The sequence below is a fragment of the Girardinichthys multiradiatus genome, chromosome 21, assembly GCF_021462225.1.
Source record: "Girardinichthys multiradiatus isolate DD_20200921_A chromosome 21, DD_fGirMul_XY1, whole genome shotgun sequence".
Lineage (NCBI taxonomy): Eukaryota > Metazoa > Chordata > Actinopteri > Cyprinodontiformes > Goodeidae > Girardinichthys > Girardinichthys multiradiatus.
Window position 1 is genome coordinate 32965053 of NC_061813.1, and position 26278 is coordinate 32991330.

A 26278-nucleotide genomic window follows, 5' to 3' on the forward strand; every position below is an offset into this window, starting at 1 on the left:
TAGATCTGGCTATTATAGGAAGTTACTATAAACTGTCTGAAGGTTAAAAAAGCTAACTTTAACAGATAATAGAAATGTAAATGCAACACTTCTGAACACAAATGTATTCATTTTAAACAGGCAATGAAAGGTTCCATGTTGAAACTATTTTTCCACTGGAAACAAAGAAATGTCAAATAATCTGTTTCTATTCCCCACTTGATGCGTGACAGGTACGGTTCCGTTGTAATGCACTTTATGCTTGCTGTAAGATATCAAGTATTTTTAAAGTCCAACGTCTCGAGTTCAAGTAAAGTCAGGAGTCAACAGGGATAAAACCCAAGTTAATTTCCAAGTCTGTAGTGATTTCAACAAGTCATGTCAAAAGCCACTAGATTTTCAACATGAATCTGACTTGATTCCAAATTATATTACTGAAATCTACTCTTCTGTTTTAAACAATCAACAAAATTGATCAAAGTGGCAAGTGTGGTGTTGGGGTCCAGAATTGTAACCAAAGGCACATTTATTTCTGTCTCCTGGTAGATTTTGTTCTGCAGAGTCATGGCTAACATTGAGTCAATGCCCATTGCTGACAGACAGGAGTCTTCATCAACTTTGCCTACATTTACATTGAGCATTTCACTGACTATTGTCCTCACTGTCTCATGAGTTGTAAATGAATGCTGAATTTTGGGTTTTTCATGTATTTCATCTTTAAGTGCTGTTTCCACTAAAGCTGCCATTCGCTCCCTCAGAGAGGGATTTTGTGAAAGGACATGAAAGCTGAGGTTCTTGAAGTTGAATTTGCAAATTACTTGCTGTGGTCTGTTTATTAAAAGACACTTTTTAAGTGTCTTGTGAACTTCATGCACACCCATCGTCATCAGGCCCTTGGCCTCCAAGAACTTTTGAAAGTGGTCTTTGTTGAGCAGCAGACCAAGGTTCAAAGGACCCCAGTTGATGGACTGTCCAGCAAGCCCAAGGTTTCTCCGATAATGACAGAATGTGTCCAGAAAAGAATTGGCTGCTGCGTAGTTACACTGTGAGGCATTTCCTATGAATGATGAGATGGAGGAGTAGCAAACAAAGAAGTCTAATTTGTTGTGAAATGTGGCAAAGTGGAGATTCAGAGTGCCATTGACTTTGGGTTTGAACACCTTTCTGAAAAGAGACTCATCAAGGCATTCAATGAGCGCATCATGCAGCACTGCGGCACTATGAAACACTCCTTTAATTGGACAAGATGGAAATCTTCTCACAATTTTGGTGATGGCTTCCAACACCTGCATCGACACAGAAACATCACACTGGATGTTTAGTACAGTAACCTCATTTGCTTTCTGGAGGAGGTCCAACTGAAAACGGATTTCATCAGAAGGAACACTTCTTGACAGTATTGCAATGCAGCCTCCACCATTGTGTGCAATGAACTTAACCGTCTCAAGCCCCAAACCAGAAAGACCTCCAGTTACAATATAAACACATCTCTTTTTAAAACGTTGTGCAGCCTTTGTAGGCAAAGAGTTATGAGCACGTATGAACCAATCATTGTTAAGAACAACTTGCTGCACTGTTGTTGTTGTGAAGGATGACTCAGTTTCAGCCTCGTTTTCCTCTCTATAATGCAGAGAATGTGCATCAAGGCCTAGCGACAGAAGCCAGTTGGAGATATTTCTGTTTTGTGCTTCTAGATGGGCTTTCTGGAGAACATAAGCCACATCAAGGTGGTGCACATGAATGTTTTTATCCTCCAATGTAACGTTGCTTGTGGAAACTAAAGGTGACTTGTGACTGCTAAAAACAAAAATTACATGCTTCACAGGGTCACCATTGCTGAACATTCCCTCAAACGACTGATTAAATGGAGGCAGGAAAAGCAAAGCGTCAAAATGTGCCAGTTCCTTAGAGAAATGAGCTTGACAGGAAATGTCCCAGCCTGACCTGTTTGCTGTGAGGGCAAGAACCTGTATGAGAACAGCGGCTGAGTCTGAGGAGATGATTGCCAACTTTTTGTGCCTTCTTCTAACTTCACACAACAGCCTCTGCAAGATCTCCCATGCAAGGATGAAGTAGGACACACATGGCATCTTTCGGAAAACGGGAAGTACCTTCGTGCTGTAGCACACTGTTTCAGGAATCAAGATCTTTGAAGCAGCAGGAACTGGATAACATGAAACAATTTGGTCTCCTACATTTAGAGTTTTGACATTTTTACCAACGGCAGAGATGACACCACTAAAATCCAAAGCCAGGAGGTCATGATTCTGTGTTACGTGCTTGTTCCAGTAGAATGTCCTGCCAAATTTAAAATGGGAAGTGCTGACTGGGAAATAGTCAGAGGTATGCACACACACATTAGTGAGTCGAATTTCAACTGAACCTTCTGGGACAGGACTTCTATCAGCATTAAAAGTAGAGACTGGACACAGATTGGCTATTCGATATGGATCAGTAGTCTGTAGGACAAAGTCTCTTAGCAGGCTGGCTGTTATTGGCTCTTCACATAAGTCACTGTCTTTTACTGGAGTTTGTACTATTCTTGTTGTTGATGCCTGCCCTTTGCTGATCCTTACATCTTGTTGTTGGTTAGTTTTAATTACATGAGCCAATGTTTGGATGTCTTCACTTGTCACAGAAGCCAGATCAATATGCTGGAAACTAATATCTGCAGTCTCAGCTGAGCAGGACCTCACCATACCAGAAAGCACAAACCCGGGACTCACATGGTCCACCGTCATTTCTGTTGATCTGTAAGTTATGACCTTGATAGTGCAAGAACGTTCGCTCTCTTTGACAGCCAAAACAATCTGACGAAATATCTCACAACAAGTCACAAAGCTCTCCAGGATTATTTCAGAGGACAAGTGGGTGAGGTTCTCCACACCCCAAATGAAGAGAATTTTCTTCAGACAGTCATTGCTGTTCAACGAATCAAACATTAAGTTTTTTACTTCATAGGGTCTTAACTTCTTTCTGATCTCTACAATGACTGAATCAGTGCATATGTAAGGTCTTAAACCTTTAGCAATGCCCAGCTGATCTTCAAAGATGATGGCTTTTATTTCACAGTCTTCAACATCTCTCTCTCCTGCTAATGCAACAGTTTCACTATGGAAAAACAATGACTGAGGGACATCTGAACTGGGGGGCAAAAAGGAAATCCTTACACTCTTAAATTCCGCCAAAACCTTCCCCGCTGTGGTAGAAAAGCAGCCACACACCTCAAGAAAATCTTGATTTTCTTGAGTGGTCCGAAGATACATGACCATTGTCTCCTGCAGGGGTTCTGATATAACAATACTTGCGATCTGTGATGGAAATCCCTGCTTGGCTCCTTGTTGTCCCATTGACACCACTGCAGTCATTTGCATGAAATAATCCAGCAGCACAGGATGAATGACATGTTCATGGAGACTTTTCAGAAGTTCACCAGGAACCTGAAAAGAGGTCACAGCTTCTTTGAATGTGTTCCCAAAACGCACATCGTTTAGATGCTTAAAAAGCGGGCCATACTCAAATCCAGCTTGAGAGAGAACTGAATACACTTCCTGTCCTGTCAGAACCAGTTTACACCTTTGGTAGATCACGTCAAGACAAATGGCTGCTTCTTCTAACAGTGGTTGCTGATCTTTATAGCTACATGTGCCGGAAGCATGTGTTGCCACAGAAGAGTGTATTTTAAACAAGACTTGACTTTCTGACTGTTCCAACATCATCTTCAGCTTTTTGGAATTTGAGTTTAGAGTAAGCACACTCTCAAATTTTATACCTAGATGGAGCACAGAGGGAAGCTTCTTTGGCTGTAGGTTTGCCACCACCAAGGCATAAGCTAAGTCAACATAAAATGCACCTGGCACAATGGCAATGTTGTTGTTTTTATGCTCCCAAAGATAGGGTGCAGTCTTCAAAGAAAGTTCATATGTGAATTCTTTCTTATTCTGCTTCATTTGGAACTCAAGCCCATTGCAAAAAAGGGTAGATGATTCATTACCTCCTCTTAATGCTTCAAAATTCACATTGTTCTTTGCACTGTCGAACTGGTAGACTGGAAGAGCACTGGGTAATGTCTCACAACCCCTGTAGAGCTCCTTCCAATCCACATTAATGCCAAGTTCAAACAGTCTGGCCAGAGTCAAGGAGATAGTGTCACAGTCTTTCTTTGGGCGGACCGAGGGGAGAACCTTGGCTTCATCTCCAAGAGTTTCACATATGTACCTTTGGAGAGCCATTCGAGGACCAACCTCTACAAAGACAACATTTCCTTTTGGTGGTTTCTCTTTGAGGACAGCCTGAAGAGCTTTCTCGAATAAAACAGGCTCCCGGATGTTCTTTGCCCAGTATGCACCGGAACTGAAATCACCGTTTGAAAATCTCTCTCCGGTAACTGTGGAAAACAGTTGACACTCTATGCTTTCAGCACTTAAAATACCAATGTTCCTCTCAATGTCATCTAGAACTGGATTCATCATGTGGCTATGGTAAGCAGCAGGAACATCTAAGATGTGAAGGAAGATATTATGACCAGCAAATCTGAGCCTCAGCCTCTCATGGAGGACATCCACTGAATCTGCATCTCCTGACAGAGTGCAGGACTGAGGGCTGTTGAAAGCAGCTACACAGATCTTGCCACCAAAGACTGGGAGAGCTTCTAAAATCTTTTCTACAGCCACATTACTGACGACAAGCATTTTTCCTCCCGTAACTCTACTCTGAAGAGTACTGCGGTGGTGCAACACTTTGACGGCATCGTTGAGAGACAAAAGACCCGAGCAGTGAGCCGCAGCGACCTCTCCAACAGAGTGGCCAAGCATAGCGTTGGGTTTTACACCCCAGTGCGTCAGCAAGGTGGCAATCCCAACTTGAACTGCAAAAAGAAGAGGCTGGATAACATTTGGCTGGCTAAAATCAATATCTTCACATTCACCCTCAAGCAATTCACTGATGCTGATGGGAGTGTACGTCTGAAAGGCAATTTCAACTTCTTGCACCTTCTCTTTGAAAGCAGGAACCTGCGTCATGAGCTGCCTGCACATACCCCTGTAACAAACTCCATTTCCACAAAACACAAAGACCACCTGGAGGTCAGGCTGTGCTGATTGAACCTCCAACGTTTGTGCAGATTTGAGCTGTTGTTGTAAATCTGAGAGGGAAGATGTTAAAAAGGCATTTCGATATTTGTGTTTGATATGACTCCTCCCACATGCTGAGGTGTATGAGACTGCCTGGAGGTCCAGTGTGTGACTGCTGCACAGCCTTTGGTAGGTGTCTGTTATGGTCAGCATCAGTGATTTCTCAGAAGCAGCTGACAACACAAAGAAGTTTTTCCAAGCTTTTGTGGGAACTACTTGATGATTTTGCTCTCTTAAAATGACATGTGCATTTGTGCCTCCAAATCCAAAACTGTTGACCCCAGTTACCCTTCCCAGTGGTAGATTTGTCTCCCATCTTTCTATTTCATTTGGGATTTTTAAATTCAGAGTTTTTGTATCTATGCTTGAACTGTCTCCCGAGTAGAAAACTGAGGGAACAATAGTTTGGTGCTTCATCATTAGGAGTACCTTGATCAGTCCAGCCACTCCGGCTGCAGATTCAGTGTGTCCGATGTTGCTCTTCACAGAGCCGATCCGGAGGGTCTCTGAGCCTGGAGGTCTGGCTTTGGCAATGACATTTGAGATGCTTGCTGCCTCCGTTGGGTCTCCCACTGGAGTCCCAGTCCCATGAGCTTCAATATACTGGACATTTGCGATGTGAGTGTCAGAGTAGATTGTTCTGAGCAGTTCCTCTTGTTGTGTCACTGAGGGTTTGGTGATTGGAGTCACCGAATGTCCGTCTTGGTTAACTGCAGTCTTGCAGATCACACCCCATATTTTGTTGCAGTCCTTTAAGGCCTTTAAGTAGAAAAGAAGCAGAACAAATAACTATTGATAAAGTTTGCTAGACAACCTAAATAAACTACAAAGACTACTTTCTCTCAGTTATATGATTTCTTAAAGAAAAAGAACAAATTAGATGGAACAATCTACATCTTTAAAGTTGTTAAGAGTTTACAAAACAACAAACCACTTAAACACTTCTTGGTAATTATGTAATTTGTACAAAACAGTGAAGAAACCTTTAAAAATAACCTTTGGGAAAACATCGTTTTGGCATATTTCATTGCACCTATACAGTTCATAAAATTTTAATTCAGAGACTTGAAGACATTGAAATGTTTTATCTGTTAGTTTACAGTTTCTGAGTCATGTTTTTGACTTGGATTCTATCGGATATTTAAAAGTTGAACACAAAACAATTACGTTAGAAAAAATGCCAATCAATTGTTTTCCATGTGAAAAATGTAACAATTATATCCTTTACTATTTTTTATTAGTAGATTAGATTTTCTATTTTTTTTAAAGTGTTCATGATTTTATTGATAAGAAACATTCATTGTAATCCAAAACACAATTCTTTGTTTTATTTAAAGTATCTGTATTTAGATTGTTGTTAAGAACAAAACGTTTAATGCATTTATTCAACAAGACAACAGACCTTATATTTGTTTTAATAAGTCTCACCACACTTATAGGCTCCTCTTACCATTCCTATAAAATAAATGTAACTGCAGAATTTTTTTATGTATTCGTTACCGTTTTTACATTCATTAAAATGGCAAGGAACTTTTCATTAATAGCCTACATCTTCTTGTTTCCTTAGGGTAAAAAGATGATGGGACACAGGCCTATTTTTAGCACTTCTTCAAAATGGGAAACATAAGAGAGCATGCCAGTTACGAAAAGCAGATGTGTGTTAATCTTCAGTCAGAAATAAATTACTCAGCAAAACAAAGTTTTTTTCTAACAACTATTTATTTCAATACTTTTTTACACATGTTCACCAGAATTACTGTAAACTTTGCTGTAGCTTTGTATTTTTTAGGACAAATGCCATTAGAAATCCTCCATGTTTTTCTGGTATTTTACGGTTAATGTCTATGGCGAGGACTTACAGATTAAACTAATTATAATTTTTTTTTAAATCAACGTTATAAAAAAAAGCAACTAAAACAACTGACAGGAAAAAACGTCATTAACATACCTTTCTTAGAGGCTTTAGGAGCACAACACCACAGCCTTCTCCTCTTCCATAGCCGTCTGCTTTGATGGAGAAAGGTTTGCTGGTTCCTTCAGGTGAGATCATCCTTGCTTTGCTCAGAGCCACAAACATTCTTGGCTCTATTATACAGTTAACCCCTCCACACAGCGCCATCTCACAGTCTCCTGGGAAAAAGTTGCATTGGAAAATTAGGGGAAAACATTTAATAAAGCAAGGAGCAAACCCTTATTTTGTCCCAGACCTTATTTAAAGTGATATTGATCACAGGTTCTACACGCGTTGTGAATATATTAAAATGTTTTCTTGGAACTTTGGCTATTTTTTTACTGATCGCTGCGCAATATCCAGAAATTTTCAGTTTTTGTTAACTCTAACTTATGAATAATCAGATATAAAAAGACTCCACATAACAGACAATGTACAAAACAAATTCTTAGAATCAAATATAGTGAAATATAGCTGCCAAGAGGCATTCCTAAATGTGCATAAATATACCACTTATCATATCACACAAAGGGTAGTAGTGTAAACTTAATAGGATTTCTTGGTTTACATATTTAATTAAAGATCTGGAGATTTTCTTGATACTATTGTGGGTTCAGTAATAATTGTCTGTATTAATCTGTAAAGCACGGTGAGAGTGCTATTATGGTTTGGAGCCTGTGTTTCAGTCAGTCAGTCATTTTCTACCGCTTAATCCATAGTGGGTCACAGGGAAGCTGGTGCCTATCTCCAGCAGTCTATGGGCAGGAGGCAGGGTACACCCTGGACAGGTCGCCAGTCCATCGCAGGGCAACACACAAACAACCATGCACATACTCATTCATACACCTAAGAGCAATTTAGAGTGACCAATTAACCTAACAGGCATGTCTTTGGACTGTGGGAGGAAGCTGGAGTACCCAGTGAGAACCCATGCATGCACGGGGAGAACATGCAAACGCTATGCAGAAAGACCCCGGGACGGGAATTGAACCCAGAACCTTCTTGCTGCAAGGCAACGGTACTACCAACTGCTCCGCCGTGCAGCCCAGACTGTGTTACAGTTTATCAAAAATAATGAAATAAGGACCACTGAAGAACAAAGTCATGGTTTTTCTGCTCTGGGCAATACTATATGGAAAGCTGCTGATTGTCACCAGCCTAGTTCCTTATCCCAGCAATAACAGTGCCACCTAGTGGTAACTGGAGAAAATAAATGACTGCTCCTAAAAATCTGTTTTAAAAATCATAAATCATAAAGTAACTTCTCTGCAGCCCAGGCTTAAAAAATAATGATGAAATCTGAGAACATTTTAAGTACAGAACACCTGAAGGAAATGTTTTTAGGATGTCCTACAAGGAGCCTGCAAAGTTTTTCCTGCAGACTCATTAAGTAAATTAGAAAGAAAGCATGCCTACCTTGCTTTATGGCCTGGCAAGCTACATGCAGAGCCACCAGAGAGGAGGAACAGGCGCTGTCAATGGCGAGAGAAGGACCAGTGAGGTTAAAGATGAAGGAAATCCTGTTAGCTGCAACACTCATGGCTGTCCCTGTGCTGTTGTAGTGGGTTATTGTCCCAGGATCGTTATTCCTGATCATCTCGTAGTCTCTGTTCATTAAACCTGCAGCAATAAAGTAGAATGGGTTCAAAAGTAATTCACCGTGAGTCGATGCTCTGGGATTAAAATGTAAAATATGAGAGGAGTTACCGATGTAAACGCCGGCTCTGCTTCCACTGATGCTCTCCATAGATATTCCTGCATCTTCTAAGGCCCTGTACGTGCACTGCAGGAGGAGCTTCTGCTGAGGATCCATGAAGTCGGCTTCTACTTTAGGGACCCCGAAAAACGTGTGATCGAACTCATTAAACCTAAAATAAAATCCAAACAGTTCTGTCATAACACATTCATGAGAAAACATCAGTGTTCCTCTTTTGTCATGTTACAACAACACACTTCAATGTACTTTATTAGGATTTTATGTGATACACGAGCACGGAGCAGTGGATAAATGTGACCTGGAAGGAAAATAATACATGGCTTTCTTCCAGCTACATGCACATCAGCAGAAGAAGGAGCAGGAGTTGAGCACCTGCACTATGAGTAGAAAGAAGCTCTGCATTCATGATCTTCAAAGCTTTATTGACAAACATTTTCAGTGCCACCTAGATCTTCAACCATCTAAACAACACTCCACGTTGCACTGAAATTCAAACTGGATAAAAAGTCTGGCTTCTCCCAGGATGGTCCTGGGATTATCTCCATCCAGCTTCCCTGTCCCCAGAGCATGATGCTGCCACCATCATGTTTCACCCTGGAGATGGTGTGTTTATAGTGGCAGGCATTGTCAGTTTTCAAGAACCCGTAACGAGATCACATTTTCCGGTGTGTTTGCTGTGTCTTCTTCACTTAGGGGTAGCAGTGTAAAGGGATCGTTCCTGCTACCTGTGCGACCCCTTTTCTTTTCCAATGGTTATAATCAGTCTGACAGAGACAGGTACCCCCAATCCTTGTGGTTTTTAGTATAGCAATGGCCACCAGTGGGCTCTACATGGGTAAACTTTATCAGTTTATTATTTTACTTAGTACCCCTACACATAGCCCATTCTAACATGGCCAAACTCTAACACTCAGTCGTTTATTCTAACCTCCCCAACAAACCCGCACCATTCCAAACCCTTTGTGAAGTGCCTTGAGACCACATATTTTGTGAATTGGCGCTATATAAATAAAACTGAATTGAATTGAAATTGAAATCTGAAAATTCTACCATTAACAGCTATTGAGCTGCTACCCCTAAATAAACAGAGGGCATGGTGAGCATGTGGAAGAACATGCTTTGGTCAGATGAGACTAAATGTAAACTTTTTGGCATATATGTGTGGCAAAATCTAACATCCTGAACACATAATTTCCACGACGGAACACGATGTTGGCAGCGTCATGCTGTGGACATGGTTTTCTTCATGCACTATAACAGACTTGATGAACCCCCCCTCACCTTTTTATTAGAGCTGCTTTCGCTGTTTGACTCTTTCCAGGTTTGCTGAAGTCAGTGTCGTGCCAGAAGGTGCTGTCGAACCTCTCAGCTGGAATGTCCACCACACAATTCCTTCCCTCCTGTAGAACCTTCCAGAAATTATCCAGTCCCTCACCTAGAGTAGAAAAGGATAACCATAATATATCATTCACCACCCGATACCACCGGCTGCAGCCAATTAAGAGTCTTACCTCCTGGGAAATCACATCCCATCCCAATAACAGCTATGTCTTCCTCTGTGTCCTCCTTCATGACTTTAAAATAACGAAGTTGCTTGAACCTCTTTAAATATGGACCCGAAGTAAAAATTTAAGCATCTTCATTATAAAGCTTTGGTGCCCAGTGAGAACCTGAGGCTTCTGCAGCTTTTCTTTAAACCGGTGCCTGCTTATAAATACAGGGAAAGTAAATGAAAAGAGACAAGAGGACATTGTTCTGGCTCAGTGTGCCTTACCTGGAACCAAATCTCTTAATTGCAGGTTAAAATGATCCAATGGAAATCACAAATTATCTGTGACAAAGGATCATTCTGGGGATACAAGCAAATTCCTTACAGTCAGACCATTTAGTCTTTAGTATTTTATTTAATGTATGTTTTTGGTTGCTGTTTTTGTATTTAAACCATCTAATGCATTAATTTTATTAGTGCTAGGATTTCTCTTCCAAAGGAAAAATTTTTTTTAAACATTAAGTTACTGAGCAGTACACATTAAATGTAATGATAATTTATTACTGAAACAGATCCAGTTAATCCAATGTAATAGCCACCTGTCCTCACATACCATAATGTAATGTGTAACAAAATACGGTCTATAAACTCAGTGTGGGTGTTATATGAAAAAACCTCCACCATTAAATCTCTAAAACCTTGTTTTTCTATTAGTTTATCAGTTAAAACTTTAATCTAAATATATAAAAAATTCTAAAAATCCATCCCTCCATCCAATGGCTCCTGCTCATCAGCTGAAGAGGAAATGCCATAAGAAATGATTGCCTCTTGGTCCCATACCAGTTAGGAATAACGTCATGGAGTTGCCAAACCAATCGTGGGACCTTAAACCAATGGAAAACCTGGGGAATAATGAAACCTTAAAATCCAGAGAAACTACAGGCTCAAGTCCGATCATCCCGGGTGCCAGAGGTTGGTGGACTCCATACAACTCAGGTTATCAGAAATAGTGGTTGTACATCTAAGTTTTTAAAACTGGGGTTATGTAAATATTCAGTGATTTACAGAAAAAAAACACATTTCAGGCATTTTTCCATTTAACCAGTAGCTGTTTTTTTTTTCAAAAGCCAAATATTATTTTTTGCCTCCCTTCCTGTAGCACGAGAACCAATTTGATGTTTTTATGTTTGGATTTGGAATAAAATGCTTATTTTTCCCTGTATGCGTGTGTAGGGAAATAATAGCAGTGGCAACTATTCTGAGCTTTACTTGCTTTTAAAACAGGAAACTTAATCTATAAATACACTGCTCAAAAAAATAAAGTGAACACTCAAATAACACATCCTAGATCTGAATGAATGAAATATTCTCATTTAATACTTTGTTCTGTACAAAGTTGAAAATGCTGACAACAAAATCACATAAAAATCATCAATGGAAATCAAATTTATCAACCAATGGAGGCCTGGATTTGGAGTCACACACCAAATTAAAGTGGAAATGTAATGTCCTTAAAACAAGTCAAAATGAGGCTCAGTATTGTGTCTCCATGTGTCTGTATGACCTCCCTACAACACCTGGACATGCTCCTGATGAGACGCGGATGGTCTCCTGAGGGATCTCCTCCCAGACCTGGACTAAAGCATCCACCAACTCCTGGACAGTCTGTGGTGCAACGTGACGTTGGTGGATGGAGCGAGACATGATGTCCCAGATGTGCTCAATCAGATTCAGGTCTGGGGAACGGGCGGGCCAGTCCATAGCTTCAATGTCTTCATCTTGCAGGAACTGCTGACTCACTCCAGCCACATGAGGTCTAGCATTGTCCTGCATTAGAAGGAACCCAGGACCAACCGCACCAGCATATGGTCTCACAAGGAGTCTGAGGATCTCATCTCGGTACCTAATGGCTGTCAGGCTACCTCTGGTGAGCACATGGAGGGCCGTGCGGCTCTCCAAAGAAATGCCATCCCACACCATTACTGACCCACTACCAAACCGGTCATGCTGAAGGATGTTGCAGGCAGCAGATCTCTCTCCACGATGTCTCCAGACTCTGTCACGTCTGTCACATGTGCTCAGTGTGAACCTGCTTTCATCTGTGAAGATCACAGGGCACCAGTGGTCAGACACAGCAAACCTTCTTGCCACAGCTCACATTGATGTGCCATCCTGGATGAGCTGCACTACCTGAGCCACTTGTGTGGGTTGTAGAGTCCGACTCATGAACCACGAGTGTGAAAGCACCACCAACATTCAAAAGTGACCAAAACATCATCCAGAAAACATCGGTACTGAGAAGTGGTCTGTGGTCCCCACCTGCAGAACCACTCCTTTATTGTGTGTCTTGCTAATCAGCAAAGATTTCCCCCTGTTGTCTATTTCATTTACACAACAACATGTGAAATTGATTGTCAATCATTGTTGCTTCCTAAGTGGACAGTTTGATTTCACAGAAGTTTGATTTACTTGGAGTTATATTGTGTTGTTTAAGTGTTCCCTTTATTTTTTTTGAGCAGTGTACAATTATTTGTTCTCACCAATCCAGGTCTGAAAAATACTTCTCTCAAATTCCACATTTTTTTTCCAGACTACTGTACGAAGCAAAGATCCCAAGTTTTTTTATACAACTGTTACAACATGATTCTGTCTTATTTTGACTCCTAAAGCACTGAAACCCTTCCCAACATTTGTTTCCTGAGAGTAATCTTTATTGGAGCTTCAAGAAGGCAGTCGTCTAAAGTAACAGAAGCACCTAATCAGTCGTTTTAGACTCTTTACAGAATATTTACATAAACAACTGGCTCGTCTCCTAACGGTTACAGTTTTTCCCCCGAGGTGAATAAGAGGAGCTGTCATTTTCCCTAAAAGAAAAAAAATGCAACACTCCTTTGGGCACTGAAATAACTTAAAAATGACAAAATATGCAGGTGAAAACATAAAATATGAACCTCTTCTTCTGTGAGTTTACCAGTTCGCATCAGAATGAGCTGTACTTTACTGCAGATGAGCAGTACGTTCTAGATTGAGGTACGTCAAGGTCTTAAGGTGTTCATCGGACTGGTAAAGGATCTATAACTAACCATGAGCTCTGTCGAGATCAAAGACACCACAAGCATCACTCTGCTGAATGAAATTATATACGAAAAACAAGACGTGTCTATAAATTAGTTGATCATTTCCTTGTAAAGGAAAGTCCTTTGCAGGAAAAACAAAGAGATAAAAATGTCTGAGGGCTGAAACATTACATCCAGCTTTTCACATGGTCAAAAGGAGGAATAAAACCAATCAGATGCCTCCAAAATGCTTCTGCCTGTTTGCACAGCATCTTATTTACAGAGTACAGGGGGCCTTTGAATGTCTTAGTGGTCCAGAGGTTTTCCTTCCAGCACCATTTGGATCTCTTTGGCATCCAGGGTTTCATGTCTGAGCAGAGCGTCCGCTAGCTTCTTGTGCTCCTTGCTGTAGGTCTTCAGGATGTTCTTAGCTCGTTCGTAGGATTCCTGCAGAAAGCCGGGAGGGGGGAAAAAAAGTTAGAAACTGATCCTGAAGACGGTGAAAATGTCCACTTCTGTGATGTAGAACATCTCACCTTCAGCAGAGCCCTGACTTCCTGCTCGACGGCAGCTTGCGTCTCGGGGCTCTGCTTGGTAATGTCCGTGTAGGTCATGACTCCGAGCTGCACAAAGACACAAGATACATCCTCAAGTTAAAGCGACAATAACGGCCTTTGTGACCTTTGATTAGAGGTCATTGAGCTGGTTTAAGTCAGCATGACAAGAAGTTTCATGTCTTTAATTGAAAAGTAAGAGCTTAGGTTTCGAGGCTGCTGTGTCTTCTGGACTGAAAAACTAACAAGTAGAGATACGCACTGAAAAAGTATTCACCCCCTTTCAGATTTCTTCTGTTTTTGCTTTTTTAGCAAATGTTTCAGATCAAATCAATTTTAATATCAAAGATAGGCACAGTAAATACATATTTTTTACATATTGGTTTTATTTATAAAACTGTGAAAGAAAAGTTGACCACACCAACATGTCTGTCTTGAATAAATAATTTATTAGCTGCAAAAATTGAACCAAAAACACGATATGGTTCAATTTCACAAGCAACATTCATGCCTGACCTCTAGATTCAAGAAATCACTTAGATAGGACCTGACTGACAACATGAAGTAGGCCAGAAAATCTCAAAAAGCAACATATCATCATCCGGTTTAAAGAAATTAAAAGAAGTCACTGTCATCTATCAATCTGGAAGGATTGCACAGGCATTTCAAGGCTTTGGGACTCCGCTGAACCACAGAGAGGACCATTACTCTCACACGAGGAAAGCACAGAACGTTGTGGAACCTGTCACAATGCTTACCTTGTCACTCATGCCGAACCTGGTCACCATCAGTTTAGCTATTTTGGTTGCACCATCAAAGTCGCTGGAGGCTCCTACAATCATAACACGAGGAGGAGATTAAAACTGCAATGTTACCAGACAGATTGTTAAACTAGCATGTCGCTTTAGCTGGAAGATACTGCAGCATTTTAGTGAACTTGCACCTGTGGTGATATTGTTGTCTCCAAAGATGAGCTCCTCTGCGACGCGACCGCCCATGCTGACGTCCATCTGAGCCAGCAGCTGGGCTCGTGTCTCGCTCCAGCGGTCGTTCTCGGGGAGCATGGACACCTTGAGTACAACAAAATGACGATTCCGATTAGTTTATCGACGTAGACACACAAAACAAACCTGGATTTTGTTCATGTCGAGATAAAAAAAAAACGAACATGGCCGAGAGTTGGTCCTCTGGGCATGATGGTGGCCTTGTTGATGGGCATCGCATCTTTGGTGTAATAGGCAACAATGGCGTGTCCGGACTCGTGGTACGCTGTAATGGTCTTGTTCTTTTTGTCTATTTCAACGCTACGCCTCTCGGGACCTGAGAGTGAAAAGGACACGAAGTAAAGAAAAAGATTTCCCAGCGTTCCTGCAAATGCTCGAAGTCAAGGTTTCACAGTTTCTACATTTTCCAGTTCTTTTCCATCTATTTTTTTTAATTTTGCTACAAATCTTATGGCAGATATCTCTACAGAAGACATCTTGGACAGACAGACAGAAAGAAAGTGGATAGATGAAAGGATGAACGTGTGGTTGAATGAATGGATCATGACAGACAGATAACGAATGGATAAAATATGAATTGATGGACAACTAGATATCAGTCAGACAACTGGATGGATAAAAAGAAATCCACATTTTTCCACACCTGAAACACTCCCTTCCAGATCGTCTTCCATTCATACATTTGCTGCCATTCACCCTGACTCCTGGTTTGTTTCATGTCTGACCTGAGCTCCATGTGTCTACTCACCCATGAGGATCTTATCCTTGGCGAACTCCAGGTCTTTCATTGTGACCATCTCCTTCTCATCCACGGCTGCCTTCAGGGCGGCCTGGTTGACCAGGTTCTCGAGTTCTGCCCCAGAGAAACCCACTGTGCCTCGGGCGATGATCTCGGCGTCGACGGCTGAGAAAGAACAAAGCTACTTTTCAAGTTATCTGACACTCCTCTGAGTCCGCTTTAGAGGAGACAAAGGTATCCTCTGTGGTTTACTGGCTTGGATGTGTTCAGAAAGACCTACCAGGGTCCACTTTGATCTTGGAGAGGTACCAGTTGAGGATCTCTTTGCGTCCTTTGACATCGGGGTGGGGGACGGTCACCTGCATGTCGAATCTGCCAGGCCTCACCAGTGCACTGAAAAGCAGCAGCAATTAGCCCCTCAAGATCCCACGGCTTCCTGTTCACTTCAATTACTTGAAACAAACCAAAACTTGTACAGATATCCTATTAAATTTCATAGGAAAACGTAAAGAAATGAACCTTTTTTTACTTTTATATTTAAAAACATTATTTACTTATATATCAATCTTTGCCAAAGCTATTAAGAGTCACTTTGGAGGCTCAGAAGAGTCAGATCTGGTTCTGGAGCGTTAGGTCGCAGACCCCTGGAGTGGGTGGACAGCCATGTCCTGGTAGATTTGGATTTATGTCGTACTACTCCCATTTTCAGATGATACATCTTCAAAGTTTTGCATATAACCTTATAACCCTGATTTAAACTTCCCTCACAACTTTCTCCTTGACCTGTCTGCTGTGTTCCTTGGTTTTCATGACGCCGTTTCTTCACCGATATTCCCTAACAAACGTCTGAGGCCTTCACAGAACAGCTGGATTAATACCCACATTAAATTACACACAGTTCAGCAACTGAACCAAAACACTGAATGAAGTTTGACCAAAGCTACAGGTGCGATGTGGTAAATCAGAGATAAATGGAGGTAACAAGCAGTTTGTTTTGCACAAAACTTGGATTTTTTTCTATTCTTTAGGAAATGAAATAAGGAATCAAGTCTGGAAATAAAAGTTTTTCCACACCCAACTTTCCGTACTGGTGCGGAGGAAAACCATAAACATGTAATTCCAGACATTTCAACACTGCATAGAAAGCCTATTACACAACCCTTTCCTAAAATGTCAAATCAGAAACACCCAAAAGATAAAAATTTGGTTTTATTTCATGCTTTTATTGTTCATTTTCCTTAGAGATGATTTAAATGTTTGATTCTACTTAAAGCTAAGACTGTGTAACATTTGTGATGTTTCCCTTATCTACAGCAGTCGTCCGGAGGGACCCAGGTCCTTCCTGTTTTAGATGCGCCTCAGCTGCAGCACACCTGATTCTAATGAATGCATCATCTCCTCAGGAAGCCATCATTACCCTAAATACATGGGTGATTAACAGAAGCCTGTTAATCACCCATGTATTTAGGGTCGGTGTGTAGCAGAGGGGAAACACCTGAAACATGCAGGATATGGGTCCAGAAACACGGATCTCCAGCTAATGCAGATACCTCCAGAAATTATCTCATGAATACCACGAAAATAAAGCTTCAATTAACTGAACTTTGTTTCCTGGTGGTTTAAGGCTCCAAAAATGAAATAAATAAGACAACAATTAATTCAAAGAGGAAACGTACCTATCCAGAGCTTCAGCAAAGTTTGTAGCACCGACGACGATGACGCCTTCATTGGGTTTGAACCTGTAAAACATCAAAGTGCATGTTGGTTTAAGTGGAAATTCTCTCCATCCTGTGAAGAAGTGTAGATAAAACCCACCCGTCCATTTCAGCCAGCAGCTGGTTGATGGTTTGTCTGGAGTAGGGATGCATCGGAGACTCGATCCTCTTTCCTCCCACACTGTCCAACTCGTCGATGAAGATGACGCAGGGAGCGTTTGCTTTTGCCTCTTCTGCAAATCCCAACAGGAAGGCAGATGTTACTTGGATGCCTTTCAAGGCGGTCCCTCATATTTTCACAAATTCTGCAAACGTACTGAAGAGGTTCCTGATGCGACTCGCGCCGACGCCCACGAACATCTCGTCAAACTCCGATCCGGAGGCGTAGTAGAAAGGAACATCGGCTTCCCCGGCTACAGCTCGCGCCAAAAGGGTCTTCCCTGTGCCAGGGGGGCCGACGAGAAGGATCCCTGCACAGACAGAACCAACAATAAAACAACATTAAGGTTACTTTTATTCACACGGACAGATGTGATTGAGAGGAAACAGGGCTGATACCTTTAGGCAGCTTTCCACCCAAGACCGTGAACTTCTGTGGGTTTTTGAGAAACTCAACAACGTCCTGCAACTCGTTCTTCGCCTCCTCCACTCCTTTGACGTGCTCGAATGTCACATTCTTCATCTGGATGGGATCGACCGCAGAGTCGAGGCCAGACGTGGTGCGAAACCTCACTGTGAAAGCCAAAAAAAACAAAACAACCTTCTCAGAGCAGTATTCTTTTACAACACTTATTGAAACTGCATCAAGATAAACATGAAGACCCAAACTTATGCGGCTTTTCCACCCCAACTTCCCAAACTTATTCACTTAGCTCCCGGCTGCTTTAAGAAGGTACATTTTAACAGAGATAAGCATGCACCAAAATGACCAAACTCTACTTGCACACTATAGCGCATGTATCTGGTTTCACAGTTTGAAGTAAGTCACATTTACAGTGCCTTGCGAAAGTATTTGACCCCCTTGAACTTGTCAGCCTTTTGCCACATTTCAGGCTTCAAACATAAAGATATAAACTTCTAATTTTTTGTGAAGAAGCAACAACAAGTGGGACACAATCGTGAAGTGGAATGAAATTTATTGGATGTGTCAAACTTTTTTAACAAATAAAAACTGAAAAGTGGGGCGTGCAATATTATTCGGCCTCCTTGCGTTAATACTTTGTAGCGCCACCCTTTGCTGCAATTATAGCTGCAAGTCACTTGAGGTTTGTCTCTATCAGTTTTGCACATCGAGAGACTGAAATTCTTGTTCATTCTTCCTTGCAGCTCGAGCTCAGTGAGGTTGGATGGAGAGCGTTCGTGAACAGCAGTCTTCAGCTTTTTCCACAGATTCTCGATTGGATTCAGGTCTGGACTTTGACTTGGCCATTCCAACACCTGGATACGTTTATTTGTGAACCATTCCATTGTAGATTTGGCTTTATGTTTTGGATCATTGTCTTGTTGGAAGATAAATCTCCGTCCCAGTCTCAGGTCTCTTGCAGACTCCAACAGGTTTTCTTCCAGAATGGTCCTGTATTTGGCCCCATCCATCTTCCCATCAATTATGACCATCTTCCCTGTCCCTGCTGATGAAAAGCAGGCCCAAACCATAATGCTGCCACCACTATGTTTGACAGTGGGGATGGTGTGTTCAGGGTGATGAGCTGTGTTGCTTTTACGCCAAACATATCGTTTTGCATCGTGGCCAAACAGTTTGATTTTGGTTTCATCTGACCAGAGCACCTTCTTCCACATGTTTGGTGTGTCTCCCAGGTGGCTTGTGGCAAACTTTAAACAAGACTTTTTATGGATATCTTTGAGAAATGGCTTTCTTCTTGCCACTCTTCCATAAAGGCCAGATTTGTACGACTGATTGTTGTCCTATGGACAGACTCTCCCACCTCAGCTGTAGATCTCTGCAGTTCATCCAGAGTGATCATGGGCTTCTTGGCTGCATCTCTGATCAGTCTTCTCCTTGTTCGAGATGAGAGTTTAGAGGGACAGCTGGGTCTTGGTAGATTTGCAGTGGTCTGATCCTCCTCCCATTTCAATATGATTGCTTGTACAGTGCTCCTTGGGATGTTTAAAGCTTGGGAAATCTTTTTGCATCCAAATCCGGCTTTAAATGTCTCCACAACAGTATCTCGGACCTGCCTGGTGTGTTCCTTGGTTTTCATGATGCTCTCTGAACAGAACCCTGAGACTATCACAGAGCAGGTGCATTTATACGGAGACTTGATTACACACAGGTGGATTCTATTTATTATCATCAGTCATTTGGGACAACATTGGATCATTCAGAGATCCTCACTGAACGTCTGGAGTGAGTTTGCTGCACTGAAAGTAAAGGGGCCGAATAATATTGCACGCCCCACTTTTCAGTTTTTTATTTGTTAAAAAAGTTTGACACATCCAATAAATTTCATTCCACTTCACGATTGTGTCCCACTTGTTGTTGATTCTTCACAAAAAATTAGACGTTTATATCTTTATGTTTGAAGCCTGAAATCTGGCAATAGATTGACTGGTTCAAAGGGGCCGAGTACTTTCGCAAGGCACTGTATAAACATCACATTAATTAAAAGCCTGTTTGTACAAATATGTTTTAAGCTGCATTTGGAGTCGTGTCAAAGGAGTCGACACGGCGTACAAACAATGGAAGTGAATTCCACAATCGGGGTGCAATGGCCTTGAACACCCGATCCCCACGAGTTTTAAGCCTTGTTCGAGGGACTAACAGTACACCCCGATCAGCGGACCTCAGAGCTCTGGCAGAAGAATGGGGCTTAAGTATATGTAAGATATATTGAGCAGCCTGACCATGCAGGGCCCTAAAAGTTAAAACAAGAAGTTTAAAATGAAACCTGAAATTAATGAAGTGAAGTGAAGCTAAGACAGGAGTAATACCAGCTCTCCTGCTAATCCCTGTTAAGAGTCTTGCTGTGGCATTCTGCACCGTCTGAATGTGATGCACAGCAGATTTGTTAAAACAGGGAAAAAGTCCATTACAATAATCCACCCCAGATGAAATAAAAGCATGTAAAATTATTTCTAAGTCACATCTAGACACCATAGATTTGAGCATAACAATATTTCTTAAAAGATTGAAACAATCTGAGCTAATTCTATTATTATCTACTTATCAGGATTTTATGGGATAGACCAACCCAAAGCAGTGCATAATCATTGAAGAAAAATTAAGATTTGTTTTTACGTATTAAATAAAAAAATGACTTGCGAGAAATTATCTCAGCATAAATCTGGCTGTTCTCTTAAGGCCTTAGTGGACCAGCAGACTGGTCCGGGATAAGGTTGTGAGGGCGTTTTAAGCAGTGTTAGGTTATAAAACAATATACAAAGCTTTGAAAATGGAAAGAGTATGGAACAACTGCAAAAAAACCAAGACATGGCCGTCCAGCATGAAGCGACATACTGAGCAAGGACAGCCATTATCAGAGAAGCAGCCTCGAAGCTCATGGTAACTCTGAAGGAGCGAGAATCTGTCAACAAGACAACTATCAGTCATCTACTCCATGAATCTGGTCTTAATGGAAGAGTGGCAAGAAGAAAACCATTGCTGAACAAACAAAGTCATAAGACCTGTTTGCCACAATCCATGCGGGCAACATAAAAATACATGTGGAAGGGGAGTCTGGTCAGATGAAACCAACGTTGTACTTTTAGGAACATGCTAAAAGTGGCAGAAAGTTAACACTGCATTTTACCCTGAAAACACCATCCCCCGAGAGAAACCTGGTGTTGGCTGCATCATGCTATGGGGATACTTTTCCTCAACAGGAACAAGGATGCTGGTCAAGGTTCATGGGAAGACGGATGGAGCTAAATACAGGGTAATCCTGGACGAAACCTGTTAGAGGCTGCAAGAGCCCTGAGTCTAAGCTGGAGGCTCATTTTCCAGCAGGACAACAGCCCTAAACATATGTGTTAGAATGGCCCAGTCAAAGTCCAAACCTAATTCCAAAGGAAAATCTGTAGCAAGTCTTCAAAATTAATGTTGACAGACACTTTCCACCCAATCTGACTCTACTTTCAGTTACGTTGCAGAAAAAACTTGGAAACTTATAAAACTTGCCTCTAGATGTACAAAGCTGCTAGACAGATACCCAGAAAGACTTACAGCTCTGATCCAGGCAAATAGTGGTTCTACAACATACTTAGGCACCGGGACTGAAAACAAATACACACTGAACTTTATGGCTTTGTATTTGAAACACTTTTTGAAAATCGTATCTGTTCATGTACATTGCACAATTCTCCACTACTTTGTGTTAGTCAATCACATTAAATCCCCAAAAAATACATGGAAGTTTGTGGTTGTAAATGAGGAAAACATGACAAGGCTGAACAAATAGAAATACTTTTGCAAGGCAAGAAACCCCAACTAGTGTTATTTAATGAATTTATAAGCAGTGCGCATGTAGAGCTGTGATTTCATCTGTATGCATATGAAAGAATAAAAACCGAAACAAACCGGCGTCAGAAAAGGGGCCTTTACCAGAGAGAAAAGGGGTTCTTGAGAGGCCATAAATACCAATAAGTAGGAGGACCAGCAGGACCAGTCTGGTTCTCCTCAATGAGTCTGCCAAAAGAGCAGCAAAGAAGAACAGCTTTCACTTCCATGAACACAAGAGCAAATATGGAACCATATTGTGCTTATTTTTGCTCTAAATGGGCGAAATAGTCCACACACCTTGTGTTCTCTGAGTTAAAGCTTGAGACCTCATGAACCCCTCAGTGAAACCTGTCTTGAAAGTTTCCTGCTGGTTTTCAGGAAGGTTCCTTAGTTTTACCACTTGGTCCAGGGACTGGACTTCTGCTCCTTTATCCCTGAGGAGCAAACCCTAAAAAAAAAAAAAAAAAAACACGAGCCAAGGGCAGCAGATTTAGTTGATCCTGTTTGGGCTCCAGCTAAACAGTGTGCAGGAACTCTAGCCTGAAATCATAATATCAGTAAAATAAAGAAATATTTCAGGCAGTTCTCCAATAACAAAATAAATAGTAGAACACTGCTGTCAAAAATAAGAGAATGTATTTGTAAGCAGCACAGACATCTCTAAAAAAGGTTTATATTGTCTGTTCAGTAACAAGAATACCTTCATGAAAGTTGGTGTGTAGGCCTCAGATTCCACTGGACCATCATAACCTGATTCCACTCCTCTGGACTTTTTTCTAAGAGTTTTGAAGCCCCGGGTCTGAAGCCACACTACAAGGAACAACATATTAGTAAACAGAAATAATGAAACCTTTATTTAATCCATTCATGGGCTTCTGAAGCTTAAACTAGAGGTCAAACAGAAGTGTCTCACCAGGCAAGAACTGCAGTTCAGAGCAAACGTCTCGAAGAGGGCTATGGTACCGACGGGGGAATAACTGAGAACCAGAACCTAATAATCTTCTTTGAGAAAAGCCTTTGTAGGAAAAAAAAAAAAAAAAAAGCCTTTTTCAGGACCAGTAAAAGAAACTCCAGAACAGCAGAGTAACTGGGTTGTGCTTCTCACCATGTTTGTTTTGAAAGAAGCTGTGTGCGGAAACGTGACTAGCCTTCCATATAGAAGTAACAGTGGGAGGTTCTTCAGGACTCGGTATGGGCAGTAACCTGCAGACCAGTTCATTGAGCTGACTCCCCTGGACCTCTGAAAGGCCCAGATCCCTCAGACTGACACTCGGCTGGAAGCAAAGGAAAGGGTTACACACCGAGACAAAACAGCAGGGTGTGCAGCTTTGACAAGTTTTAGAACTTGTTGGTATAAAAATATAAATGATTGTTACCAAATTACCTGACGTGAACATTTTTAAAGAGAGTAACAGAAACAAGTAAAGACTGCCCAACCACCCCCTGCATGGCGAATGAGCTCAGATTCACACAGCCAAAAACAAGAACCAGCAGATGGGAAACAATGTTTTATTACTTGGGCCATCATTCAGCTAAATTTACAAAGTAATTAGAAATCATGTATTTAGCTGTTTAGTCTGATATTTGAACAATGATTTCCTTTCCAGCTTTTAATTCGCCTTTGTTTTGCCTTGCGTTGCAGGGTGATTGCGTCTGTTATTGTGCTTTCTATGTTTTCAACTGGCTGCAACTTGCAGCACATTTTCCAAAAGAAACAATAATAATGGAGGTACAATGAAGCAGCTGTTGTGGGTAATTAGAAAAATTAGATTTTACTTTTGAGTTGAATCTGATATCTTTACTTAGAAGGATAACGTAAATGATCGCGCTGCACATGTATATAATGCAACTCCTGCCATTTAATTTTGATTTTTTTTTTTTTTTTTTGGATTGAAATTACTTCCTTTTTTTACTGTAAAGTACTTTCTTTAGCCTTGCATATGCCATCCGTATCCATGCAACGTGAATGCGTCATACCCATCTCACCTCTTTCAGGTATGAACTGTGTTCCTGTCTGAACTCTTTGTGTAAAGAATGGACCGAAGCTGAAGCTGAGCTCTTCAGCGAGTGGAGGGCGTTGACGACCTGACTGAGAGGCACTACCATCTGAAAGAGCACAACGACAGGAGGATGAATAACACGCTTTAACCATATGATGATCTAACCTTGACGTGATTCACATTCACTAATCGTTCAGATTAGCTATTGTGTAAAAAAAAAAAAAAACTGCAATTACGTCCCCCGAACAAGATAGCAGGTCGGGATTATGTCAGTTTGGTTTGCCTGCTTCTCAAAAAGTGAGAATGCACCGACACGTTTTCATTAGTAAGGCTAGTAATTTAAACAAAAAACAAACTAACAGCTGTTAAGAGTCAAACATGACGCAAGGATCGGCTCATCTGGAGGTAATCTAGCGTTAGCATGCTACACCCGCTAGCATTAGCCGAGCTGTCATTGGCTAGTACTAAAGTCACAACTAAAACAATCCTAAACTGAGACGTTTGTTGCTTAAGAATCCCTTTATTACATTTAAAACAAGACTTAAAATGAAAAACGTGAAACTTTTATCGGATAGATGTAGACAGACTAGTCAAATAATCAACCTGCTCCTCACTCAGTCGGCTTACATACCTGCTGAGGTTGAAATGACATCGAGAGAGAAAACATTTTTTCTCCCGTAAATATTTGCCAGAATCTGTCTTTAGTGGGTTACAATGTGAGGACAGAACCCCAATAAAACGTTAACGAACCAGTCCGGCTCCCAGCGATGCCCTTTTTGTTCTCCCGTTACACAATTCTCGACAGTTGCACAACTTTCTTTTAGCTAACATCGGCAAATGGATTCTCCCCCGGCATCTGAGGTCAAATGGACTACAAAATTACGCAAGTCACTCAACGCTACCGGGTATGACAAGCATCCTTGCCTCTCCTATTTAAAATTGTTTAAAAATAATCAGGATATTTGATTAATATTGATTTCCTTAGAATACCCCAATAAAAGACTGAAAAAAGCCCACCTATATAAGTTACTTCTCTTTGTGAATCACTTGTTATTCAAACAGCTATACCTGCAGGCTCTCAGGCATGGACAAATGCCCCAACGTCGCCGCCATATTGTGAGTGGCAACAGAAAATATACTATATATGTAACTATTTAATTGTACTTTTTAAAATACATTTTATTTTTTTGAGGTAACAAAGCAGTCCAACCTAACACTGAACAAAATATACAAATATAATTCACCTCGTGTTTCAATAATAATTAACTGTGATTAACAACAGTTTCTTTTTGATTAAATGTCACTAGCAGCACCTAATTAAAGCCAGAGAACATGCCTAACAACAATAAGCTGGTAAAAAAAAAATTGGCAAAAAGTAGCACATCATTGCTGGATCTAACAACATTCAATAACAGATGACAAACAAACAAAAAAAAAAATCCATTACATCTACAGCACTGCAAGCTTCACTTGCCTCCGTTTAGGCCATTCATGATTCACCAATAAGGTAGAAACTGGGCAAAATGGCATTGTCTGAGAGTACCCAAAGCCAAAACTAATGCTAATAAAAAAGTACAAAAAGTCTGACGAGAAAAAAGTTGAACTTTTTTGAGGGTGTTTGTCCCAAAAGATCTGGCATAATACTAACACAGCACTTCAGAAAAAAAGAACATCTAACCAACAGTCAAACATGGTGCTGATAGTTTGATGGTGTGGGGCAGCTTTGTCCTTTAGAGACATTCCCATAATTGATAGAACCAAGATGTCTGATATTGAACAGACATCCTGAAGGAGAATATCCGACCCTCAGTTTGTGACCCAGGACCACAGTTGTTTTTCTGCAGAGCAATATGCAAAAGCATTTGCATTTGCATTTATTCTTGAATCCAGTTGAGATGCTGTGACCTGACCTTAAACAGTTAATCATGCTCAGAAACCCTCCATTTTTGGTGAATTAAAACAATTTTGCAAAGAATAGTGGTATGAAATTCCTCTACAATTATGTAAAAGACTCATTGGCAGCTATAACAAATGCTTAATAGCAGCTGGTGCCACCGGTAAATAACCAGTCATTACATGTAAACACCAATTACATTTTCACATTTAAATACCCCTTTTTTAAATAAATGAAATCATCTTTTGAAAACTGTCTTTTGGCAGGTCATCTTTGTCTGACATTACATCTGTTTTATGACCTGAAACTTTCAAGCGTGTCAGAAAAAAACAAGAACAGAAGACATATGAAAAGGGGCAAATACAATTTTACAGCCCTGGAACCTTAGATAAATTATCCTTTTTGCTATGTAAGATAGTATCTACTCCTCTATGAGCATTTTGAGCCCCAGCACCACTCAGTTCCCACAGTTTCCTTTTCTAGTTCATACGTCAGACAGAAACCTCTCCTCTTCATGACTGTGCAATGGTTAATAAATCTTCTATTGATGTGAAAATATCACATTCATTGTAGCAAATACTCTGGAAAAAAC

General features: G+C 40.9%; 2 protein-coding genes across 5 annotated transcripts; both read right to left on the bottom strand.

Annotated features, from left to right (window-relative positions):
* Window positions 1-410: 410 nt before the first annotated feature.
* pks1 (polyketide synthase 1) lies at window positions 411-10351 on the bottom strand. Its single transcript, XM_047349452.1, has 6 exons — window positions 10291-10351; window positions 10061-10214; window positions 8770-8930; window positions 8479-8682; window positions 7060-7241; window positions 411-5870 (listed from the first exon to the last, which is right to left on the bottom strand). Exons 1-6 carry the CDS (start codon window positions 10349-10351, stop codon window positions 411-413), a joined length of 6222 nt encoding a protein of 2073 aa, XP_047205408.1.
* Window positions 10352-12751: 2400 nt separating this feature from the next.
* On the bottom strand, window positions 12752-24684 carry LOC124858390 (ATP-dependent zinc metalloprotease YME1L1-like). Of its 4 annotated transcripts, none has more exons than XM_047350409.1 (18): window positions 24543-24684; window positions 23779-23898; window positions 22898-23066; window positions 22706-22807; window positions 22493-22602; window positions 22090-22240; window positions 21895-21978; window positions 17895-18068; window positions 17654-17806; window positions 17437-17569; window positions 17298-17360; window positions 15902-16014; window positions 15631-15786; window positions 15047-15198; window positions 14822-14948; window positions 14637-14710; window positions 13861-13947; window positions 12752-13771 (listed from the first exon to the last, which is right to left on the bottom strand). In XM_047350409.1, the coding sequence occupies exons 1-18, from the start codon at window positions 24621-24623 to the stop codon at window positions 13631-13633; spliced, it is 2190 nt and encodes a 729-aa protein (XP_047206365.1). In that variant the 5' UTR covers window positions 24624-24684; the 3' UTR covers window positions 12752-13630. The 4 variants fall into 4 exon arrangements, with proteins under 4 accessions (XP_047206365.1, XP_047206364.1, XP_047206368.1 ...); XM_047350408.1 differs by having other exon boundaries at window positions 21871-21978; XM_047350412.1 differs by having other exon boundaries at window positions 24424-24660.
* Window positions 24685-26278: the final 1594 nt, after the last annotated feature.

Bases quoted from the DNA above. Each gene is read 5' to 3' on its own strand.
- pks1 (XM_047349452.1), bottom strand. From the start codon at position 10,351: ATGAAGGAGGACACAGAGGAAGACATAGCTGTTATTGGGATGGGATGT. The intron at 8,931-10,060 runs GTGAGGGGGGGT...ATTTTATTTTAG, and splicing joins AAAGCAGCTCTAATAAAAAG to GTTTAATGAGTTCGATCACA. The intron at 8,683-8,769 runs GTAACTCCTCTC...TTATTGCTGCAG, and splicing joins CAGAGCCGGCGTTTACATCG to GTTTAATGAACAGAGACTAC.
- LOC124858390 (XM_047350408.1), bottom strand. From the start codon at position 24,623: ATGTTAGCTAAAAGAAAGTTGTGCAACTGTCGAGAATTGTGTAACGGG. The intron at 15,787-15,901 runs GTAGGTCTTTCT...GTTCTTTCTCAG, and splicing joins CAAGATCAAAGTGGACCCTG to CCGTCGACGCCGAGATCATC. The intron at 13,772-13,860 runs GTGAGATGTTCT...GGCTTTCTGCAG, and splicing joins AAGTCAGGGCTCTGCTGAAG to GAATCCTACGAACGAGCTAA.